This window comes from Phoenix dactylifera, chromosome 3, assembly GCF_051530095.1.
Source record: "Phoenix dactylifera cultivar Ajwa chromosome 3, Ajwa_hap1_PhDact_Kaust_v1.1, whole genome shotgun sequence".
Lineage (NCBI taxonomy): Eukaryota > Viridiplantae > Streptophyta > Magnoliopsida > Arecales > Arecaceae > Phoenix > Phoenix dactylifera.
The window spans coordinates 49,830,445-49,840,367 of NC_143192.1; the positions used below are offsets into that span (position 1 = coordinate 49,830,445).

Sequence of the window (9,923 nt, forward strand, 5' to 3'; positions counted from 1 at the left end):
TTAAGGCACGTCGCGCTAAATATGGTAACAGATTAATATTCTATCCTATATAAAGGAGTAGCCCAAAGATTCTCAAGTAAGCTCGTTTGGAGACTTCTTTCTATAAATATTTTTTCTTCCATGCTACTGCACTATTATTTTGACTTAAGTATTGGAGGATCTACGCCGAAATTTTTTTAGCGAGCAGACTTCTTGCGGGTTGGCTTCCAAGACAACCGGTTCTTTTTCGTATCGTTCTCATCCGACCTTAAAGTGCTCTGCATCTCGGCCTCGATTCAGAATTTAGCAGTAATAAATGAGGCTAGAAAATTTTTTGGTATGTGCGAAACAATGCTCAAAAGATATGCATTTATAGGATAATTTTTAAAAAATTAACTTTTTTCAATAACAGCAAAGACAAAATTTCGAACTCTAAAATGCAAATTAAATCAAATAAAAATGAAGATGCTAATTAATGGTTGTCATATTTGTTACTATGAGCTATTATTTGGGGTAATGATTAAATAACAGTCATCGATATTAATAATAGTCCTTAATATATGGCAGAGCTCAAAGAGCAGCTCCTCAGTCCTCACGCCCAAACCCACGGCCGCCCCGCCATTAAGCTGTTCGCCTCCAAAAACTCTAGGAATCCTCATCGCCGCCGCCCTCCTCATCATTGCCATCTCCGCCGGAGAAAGTAGTGGCCGTTTCAAACGACAACGATGAGGAGATCATCCACGCCGTGGTCGCGCGCCAGGAAGATGTCGGCGGGCCCCACGCCCCGGCCAACCGCCTCGATGGCTACATGGATGGGAAGCAAAACATACAAACAAGGGGAAGCAAAAGAAGAAGGAGAGGTGACGGAAGTAGTAGTAGATGAAGAAGAAGAACAAAAAGAAGGTCATGGTGGCCAACCGCCTCGATGGCTACATGTGGTAGAAGAAGAAGAAGAACGGGATTGACAGTAGACGGTGATGTTGTTGTTGTTGGTGGTACTTTGTTTTGAGTAATCTGCCCTATTCTTCAACTCGTGTTGATGTTTGTTCCTATTCATCACTGTTGACATTAGCATGGGAGGGCTGCAGCAGGATTTCTTTTGAGCATTTCATCGAGTAGTTCGTGCACGCTGCTCGCCCTGACCATGGATGGTCAGGACTCCGGACGGACGAGTCCCGGACAGTGAAAACAGTGAGTGCAACATCGAGAAAGGCCAATGACTGATGTGGCAAGACTGTACACGCGCGACCGGTTCGGATTAAAGCCCAACCCGGATCAAATACATATTTGTTACTAATATGTTTATATAAAATATAAATATAAATTCAAATATTTGTTGAATAATTAAATTTTATAATTATATCACTAAAAATATTACCAAATAGGAGGTAAATTTAGTTAGTCATTTATTTTTTAAAAATGTTACGAATGATATATAAAACTAAAAAAATAAAAAAAATCTATTATTCGGATACAGATCAGATAGCTATCTATTTATAATTATATTTTTTTTTATTTTGATGGATATGAATATAGATGCGGATATTAGTTGGATATTCGAATTTTTATTTATATTTTAATAGATTCGAATGCGAAAACATATGTAAATGAATATTATTTAGTTCCAGATTGGATATGGTAACTGTTTTAATTTGTAAGTCACAATGGATGTTTGGCCGCTTGATGTATGGACTTTTTTATATTGATGCTATTGCCTGTCAATCTATGTTAAGCTTAATGGCCTCAGTGGACCTGGCAGCTTGCTCGTCTCTGATTGAAGCCTTCCCGTGACACTTTTATCGATCTTACCATGCCACCATCTCTCTCTTTTCTTTTTCTTTTTTTTTGTTAGAACGGATGAATCATACATAATAGATACAAATACATCTAAAAAAGTTAAAAGATAACAAGTTTTAGAGTGCACTGAGTAATCTCCTCTCCTCTAGCCAAAGGGTCTCTCCAGAATGGTTAGTTACATACAAGACTATCCAATCTGCTTATCCATTGGCCACTCGATACACATGCTTTGCCTGTCCATCTCACTACTGATCATAGTTTGAATATACCTGAGCAGCGGATGGTACTCATCCACCCTTCCTATTTTATGTTGAATCTAACCAATGACTATAGCTAGATCATCCTCGAGCACAATAGCACTGGCTTGCAGCTCGCACCAAGCATAGCACACGTCGGCCCAAGCTGTACGCAATTTCGCCCCTGCTATTGAGGTATCGAAGATCTAGCAACCATCAGTTACAATCACCCTGGAGCATGTCACCATCTCCTCAATAGCGGAGAAATGGACGGAAAGAGATGGTTCAGATTTCGGAGCGTAGAAGCAAGGTGGACAGATTTGAGATTTTTTTAAATTGAAGCGGTCTAAGTTAGCCAGGAAGAGTAGTGGGGGCAAAAATATTTTTTTTAAAATTAAAACTTTTTTTTTCGGCTTACAATTGAAACTTTTCTTCAAATCAATTAATGGCTTAACCCATCATTTCGTCTTTCTCTATTCTACACTAACGACAGCAGGGGAGGTGCAATGGAAGAAGAGGGGGATAACAAGGAGAAAATTGTAAAGATAGCATCAGCCGAAGAAGGCGCTGATGAGGAGGACGATTGCTATGAGATCGATCCCATCGATTTTGCCCGCAAGCTAACCATCAATGATTCCGATGACATAGTTATCGTTGCGGAGAAGGGACCGGTGAGTGCTCCCTGTTTCTGCCCTCATAATTAATTAATTATGTACGCAATAATTCAGTTCATCTCGGTGTTTTAATTGACGAATTGTGATCCAGCGGAGATTTATATGATCTAATAGGCAAGGCATAAGATATATGAAAGGATTTGGGTCTTGTGATTAAATAGGTTGCACTGAAGGATTTCCCACATCCGAGGCATCTCTGTGGAAACTTCCCCTTCCACAGCACCTCCCATGAGAGCTACTGCAACAAGGTATGTCCGATCTCCGAAATCACGATTCCTTGTCCTTTTTCCCTTTTTCCTCTCTTTTAGTTGTTTAGAAAGATCAAATATAAATGAACCAATCTGATATCTATTCTCTTAAATTTGTGCTCAGATGAGTTTAAAAAACATTATATTTGGATATCAAAATTGAGAACTGACGAAGTAATATAAAAATTGAAGCTCGGGATATTTGAAGACAATTTTCTTGGATCGTACCTTAGAATAGATATGAACAGGTGGCTCATCTTTCCACAAGAAAAAAGTCACCAAAATAAAATTCAAAAACAAAAAGGGAAAAAAATCACTGTCCAATAACAGCTATTTTTGATTGGATGCTGGAAAATCCATTAGAGGAAGGGAAATAAAAGAAGATGGTGATTGCTGTCTGCCCTCTTCAGCGAGCGTAATAGGAGTTCTACCGATCATCTAATTGCTTCCTCCTAATACCTCTCTGTACAGATTTATTGATACAAAGTAGCCTTGCAGGCTACCAGAGCGAAAAAGCCGTATGGTTGACAAGAGATTATAGTGCAAGATTTGCCTTGTAGGTTGCTTGAGTGATAAATCCAGTCTTTCATGAGATTCAGAGGCAACCTTGGATCACCAGAGGTCCTTGAATTATACCTTGCACTGCTTATCCTTTAGCTACTAAGTGTTAATAGCTGTTTCATTTGATGCAGTGCTTCTGTTATGTATGTGAAACATCTGCCCCCTGTCAGCACTGGAGGGGAATCGATGGGCATTGCCACGTCTCCAAGAAGCATGAAGAATTCCAAGAATTAGGAGAGACTGTCAAAGATCGCTCCTCCTACGTGAAAGAAGAATGAAGCTAACTCTTCATATTCTTAATTTCGTATACTTGTTAGTGCCTTCTTCTATTGTATATTTATAAAACCCGTAAGAAAATAATTTAAATGATTATATTTGAGACTCTTATTATGTCACCTGCTTTTGATGCCTCGCTGAATTAGAATGAGAAAAAAATCCGTTGTTGAGTCCAATCAAATCCTAACAGGAACCTATCATGTTTCATGACCAAGATGTTAAGAGTTTTCACTTGTTACAATGTTGTTCAAGAACAGCTTAGTACAATCATCATATCATTTGCAAATATGTAAAGTTATCCTGGCACCAAGTAACATGAAAGAACATCAGGAATTTGAGACCATTGAAAGGTTGGTTGATAATACAGGGCAGACTAGATCATAGGCAAGGTGGATAGATGACAATTCTGCATTGAGAAGTTCAGAGAGAGATCAATCATCATCATAGGAAATATGGAAATCAGTAGCACAGCCCAATGCATCTGGGTCCTCTGCTCCACAGCAATCATAGAATTTGGCAGCATAGGGTGGATCATCAGGACCAAGTTGATAATACCTGCAACAAAAACTCGAAGAAAAAGAACAAAAATCAATTAACCTCAACAATTTATTGAAAACTGTTTTTCCCTTTGATCTGATTATCATCATGAGAATTCACAGATGATGACAGTTTGACTTTTCTATAGGATGTGAAGCAATGTGTTAATACTAAAAAACACAATAATTTGCGAAAGATATTGCAACATGGTCAACCGACAAAGTACAAAGGCAAGATGCCATATAATAATAGAGATAACTACATATGATACAGACGAACTACCTTCTTAACAGAAAAAACTAGGTTCATGCTCAGGCAAAATACAAATACTACTAGGAATAAAGTTCCACGTATGAAATTAAGGCGCTAAGAATTAAGAATGTTAATTAGATAATCTAGAGTGACTTGTAACAAAAAATAGAGCTGTTACATATCATCCTGTAAAAGAGGAAGAGTAGCTAATATTGAAAAAAATAAACAGGATCAAATTCTTCCAATGCTAGTTTCTACATCTACAAGGAGGCGAACAATGAAAGAAGATGCATCTATCATATTTCCTTTTTAACTTACCAAATCATGGGGAAAGAGTGCTTTTTTATTGTCTTGCCACATTTAAGCAGTGTAAAACCAGAGTTAAATTAATTTAACTTTGCAGGTTAAAGCTAAAACCATTCAGAGGAGGCAGCTAGCAAGGTAGTTTTCTTTAATCCACTACATGCCATTGGCCCTCTACAACCATAAACCTCTTATCATCAACATGACCACCCTCATTCATGTGTTTATACTAGATTCACATTGAACTGATAAAAGGTACAAGAAATGAGAGAGATGCACTTCTTGACAACATTTCTGATAGTACATAAGCAAGATGCAAGGAATAATAGAGATACATAGGATGTGAACTAGCCATGATAATAATGTTTAATGTCTTTAATATCCTTTTCATATATTCCAGGAAAAACCTATCACACGTTCAAAATACATCACATAAAGATAGCAATGATTTTTTTTACGCGATCTTGTACAAAATAATCATGGAGCGATCAAAAAGTAATGCTTGCACCCACTTCTTGATCTGCTGTAATGTAATGTGAATATGTTATTCAAGATACAGGAAAAAAAAAAAATGCCAGGATTACTTTCTCTAATAGAACTTCTGAAGGTTTCTGCTAAGGTCTATGTTATAGATGGAAAGAAAAAGGGGAACTTCTGATGGTTCCTGCTAAGGTCTATGTTATAGATGGAAAGAAAAAGGGGAATGAACCTATGAGATTGTCAACATAGTAACAGTTACTCTCCTATTCAAAATTCGAAACAAGGAATTAAGCATGCGTATGTCTAATAGTTTCATTTGATAAAAACAGTCTACATGGTCTTAAAACAACAAATGGTGCTGGCAGCAAATGGAGAAAGTTTCCCACTCTGCTTGCTCTGCAACATATAACATATAAAATAATCATATAACACCCCGAGTTGCATCTTTCTTAACATCCTCAGTTAGCTAGATAACCTTCAAGATCTCTTGGCATCCTCAGTCAGAAAGCTACCTTTCAATATCTCCTCAGAAGGTAAACAATTCGTCAAAAAAAATAAACAAATAGCGTGAGGTATTTTGTCCCATATAATGTCTGTAGCATCTTTATTCTTGAAATCCACATAAACTGATGTCATTCAACAATCTTTTGAAGCTACAGATGAGCCTTTTACCCTAATAGCAAGACAATGAATAGAAATATTTCCCCCTGGATGATGAGAACATAATTTTAATCAAGTACAAGGTGGGACAATATTTCTATATAAAATAGGTGGGGCTCCTCTAGTTATCCATGTAACTAACATATGACTTACCTAATTTTGTGATAGTTTGCTTGACCTAAAACAAACTTCTTATAATCTTAATGGGTGCAAGTCCTTTTCTAATGTTGGTTGTCCAAGGTCACTCTTCATTTAGACTTCCCTGGCCACCATAATCTAGATTTCTATATTTCCTAAGATGCAAAAAGTTAACTATTGATATGGATGCTGCATCACATGCTGTCCTAGAAGAACATATTGAGGCTGAGAGAAATGAAAAACAAGTTTGCTACATCTACAAATTTTATTCGAGTTAAGCAACATATTTCCTGCAGGAGAATCTATCTTTCAAGTCAAGCAATATATGTATGTATGTATATATTCTTTGGCTTCTCTCTCACTCTCTCTATCTAAAAGAGAGAGAGAGAGAGTCAAAATATGCTAGATTATAAAATATTTGGGGGAAAATATTCAAATCTGATATTCTATTGTTATCTTGTTAAGTTTTTCCTCTCCCATGTCCCCCACCCAATGCAAGTGATCCACTTATCATCTTTTTCTCAACCTCAAGAGAGAAAGAGAGTCAAAATATGCCAGATTATAAAAAATTCAGGGAAAATTTTCAAATCTGATATTCTACTGTTGTGATGTTAAGTTTTTCCCTGTCCCATGTCCCTCGCCGAATGCAAGTGATCCACTTGTCATCTTTTTATCAACCCTCTCTCACTGCATCGGTCAGGACCTGGTGCGTATCCTAGCCAAAAATACACTCCTCCACACTCTCCACTTATCCTCTTGTCAATTGTACAACACTCTCCTTCCTGCCAAGTATGGCCTCTTATTTACTCCACCAAAACCTACCACAGCCAACACATGGCCTTGCCTTGAGACCATCAATGCCCTCCTCTTCACCCTCTACACCTTCCCTACCACCCATTCCACCACCCTCTAGGTCTTTGCCCTCCATTCCCTCCCTCAGTTCGCTCTCCTCGGCAAAAGAACTCCTCTAGACTTCAAGCCCAAGTGGGGGAGCAAGGGGGAAGGGGGAGGGGGGGAAGTCATGGGGGGTGGCCCTCTAGTGGCCGTGGTTATTGGAGGAAGATGAGGGAGGAGATGGAGGCAAAGGAGAATAGTACTCAATTGGTGGTGGAGATTAATGAAGAGGAAGAGATGGAGACAGAAACTGGAAAGGGGAGAGTAGTAGTCAATATGATAACTTAGGTCCGATTTAGTCATAATCGACTATCTTAACTGTGTAGCTCAAAATTTGACAATATTTCTCCCATTTTCTTAGCAGCCTAGGTCCTGTTCCTCTCTGAATATGTGTGTATGCAGGAGCTGAAGACCTAAAGATCTTAGTAACACATGGGTTTTACTTGGCATAGGAGTTAATTTAGTTATTTTACTTTCATGTGCAATTATGCCAGATTTTTTCTTAGTATTATAGTAATACTAGGCCATGAGCAAAACTATGGACTAATAATATTGTCATGTAGGCTGGGTATCAATTGTTTGAGCCAATTTAAATCTTAAAAAGCTTCAGCCTAGCAAATATCATAAGAGCTAAGTGTGAGACTAACCTAGATAGTGGGGCTTTAAGATTAAGTTAAGCTGGGAAAACAACTTGTTGCCACGTGCATGAAGAATTACAAAGCAACACTACATTCAATGAATCAAGATGATCTGTAAATAGTCAATGAATCAGTCAAGAAAAGGGTTTGTACTATAACACTTGGAGGTTGTTTAGTTGTCCAATTTTACCAAAATAGGTTTATACAGAATATAAAATGATTGAGCTTTACAAAAATGCCTATTCAGTTATTTTTCATAAATTGATGTTGTAAAAAACTGCCAGGTTATATAACCTAAAAATGAGTTTTACAAAAAACTGTTGTCTTCCTGTTTTTCAGAAAACCATTTCTTTTAACCTAAAAATTGATGCAACATCTTTCTTTCTTCTTTTCTTTCTTTTCTTTTCTACTTTTCCCCTTTTCTGTGAGTCTCAGAAGCTCAAAGTGGCTAAAAGAAAATTTCTTGTATTTGGTTTCACTTGAATATTACCAGTCACACTTGGTGCGACAGCAAGAAAACTTTTTTTCACAAGGTTCCTTGATGTATGCTATAATTACCATAGGTTTATTAGGCATATTTGACTTCTTTCCATTCATGTGTTTTTTTTTGGATGTCTGTCTTGTGATGGATGGGGCTAATCAAAAACTATTATGCGTCAGAGTAAGTTTCCATTTACAATTACTGCTTTGAACAATCAAAGCAGACATAAAGAGACTGCTTTTTGATGAAGCTCTCCTCTCTTCTCAAGACCAGATGAACTGGACTCCATCTTGGATCCAATGGACTGAATCTTTGTGCAGCCATTTTCATCTAAAATGTGATGGCCCATGCATAACAAGTACTTGAAATCTGTATGGAGTGTCTAAACTACAAGACACTAGGACTAGAGAGAAAGTGTATCTGAGTCATGACATTCTTGAATAAAATAATCCTACTCAAAATGTTAACATAAAACATCACAAAAGAAATGTCTTCTAGAGGTTCTTAAGCTGCTAAATCCTTCATTTAGTTTGATCCTTCCCCACTTAGCTCTTAAATACCATGCAGCCCGGCACACTGCTGGTCATGGCTGCCAGCTATCATAGATTACATATCGAGAAAACCAGAATAATAATATCTCTCGCATATAGTAATACTGAAAACTTCAAAAATTCCTATATTCAGCCAAAATACTCCAGTAGAGACCTTTAAAAAACTTAAACACAACTGCAATCAAATAATAAGATGGCGGCAACATCGATCTCAAAGCATAAGAAGGATCCCAGCTGCTGTTCCACCATAAAATGTAACTATAGAGGCAAAGGTGTAAAATTTGTGCTCAAAGAATTCTGATCAACCGTCTTAGGAAACAGATGTGCGATTCAGGGTTTCGAAGGCAATCCAAAAAAATAAGGCATCGAAGCAAGAATTTGCTTAGACATCATGGTCGCGAGCACCAAGGCAAGGCATCCAGCTAAAATCCAACAATTTTTTTTAAAAAAAAGAAAAATTGTCCACAAACAGTAAAAACAGAACCTATGTACTAACAAAATAACAAGGGCAAGCGTTGTACCGACTCAAATTGAAAGAGCTGTTCGCTTATAATAGGATAGAAATCCATGGAGGAATAAGCAAGAATAAACAACTAGAGGAATCTCATCGATTCAGAAATGGTGGCGTTGGGGGGGGGGGGGGGGGCGGGGGTTGTGGAGGGAGTTATTTACCTCTTTTGGTCGTCGTGCCTTCGGCAGACGAAGAAGGAAGGATGAAACCTGCAAGAGGATCGCGTGTTACTGGAGGTGTCGAACGTCACCTTGCACCGCCTGCACACCTTCTCTGCAGCGGCTTCCTCCTCCTCCTTCTTCGCTGCTCCCCCTTCTTCCGCCCTCTCCATCCCCGACAACCCTTTCTCCCTGCCGTCTCCCCTCGACACGCCGCGGTGCTCTGGGCCTGGATATATGCCTTCCTGCGGTCGGATTGGAAGTCTTGGACTCGACTGCCGATAGGCCCCAATCGGCTCGGCCCAAAGAGAAAGTAGTAGATCGCCAGCGGCAGCGGATGATCAAGGGTCGCTCAGACTTCAGCGAGAGATATACATGTAAGGCTCAATGTACCGCCATGATTTTAGGATCATTGGCTTTAAATCATCCGATGAACTCGAGAGCTCCAATACAATTTTTTTCTTTTTTATTTTTCTGTCCATCTATCATGAAATTGCATGTGATGCCAAGCAAACCGATAATACCTTTTTTTTTTTTTTTTTGCCTCAA

The 9,923-nt window shown here is 38.4% G+C and overlaps 2 protein-coding genes across 2 annotated transcripts; one reads left to right on the plus strand and one right to left on the minus strand.

Annotated features, from left to right (window-relative positions):
- The first annotated feature begins 2,342 nt into the window (after positions 1-2,342).
- LOC103711787 (RPM1 interacting protein 13-like) lies at positions 2,343-3,890 on the plus strand. Its single transcript, XM_008798067.6, has 3 exons — positions 2,343-2,683; positions 2,848-2,934; positions 3,627-3,890. Exons 1-3 carry the CDS (start codon positions 2,519-2,521, stop codon positions 3,771-3,773), a joined length of 399 nt encoding a protein of 132 aa, XP_008796289.1. The 5' UTR covers positions 2,343-2,518; the 3' UTR covers positions 3,774-3,890.
- A 139-nt stretch (positions 3,891-4,029) lies between these two features.
- On the minus strand, positions 4,030-9,764 carry LOC103711786 (F-box only protein). Its single transcript, XM_039119036.3, has 2 exons — positions 9,378-9,764; positions 4,030-4,326 (listed from the first exon to the last, which is right to left on the minus strand). The coding sequence occupies exons 1-2, from the start codon at positions 9,545-9,547 to the stop codon at positions 4,203-4,205; spliced, it is 294 nt and encodes a 97-aa protein (XP_038974964.1). The 5' UTR covers positions 9,548-9,764; the 3' UTR covers positions 4,030-4,202.
- Between the last annotated feature and the right edge of the window lie 159 nt (positions 9,765-9,923).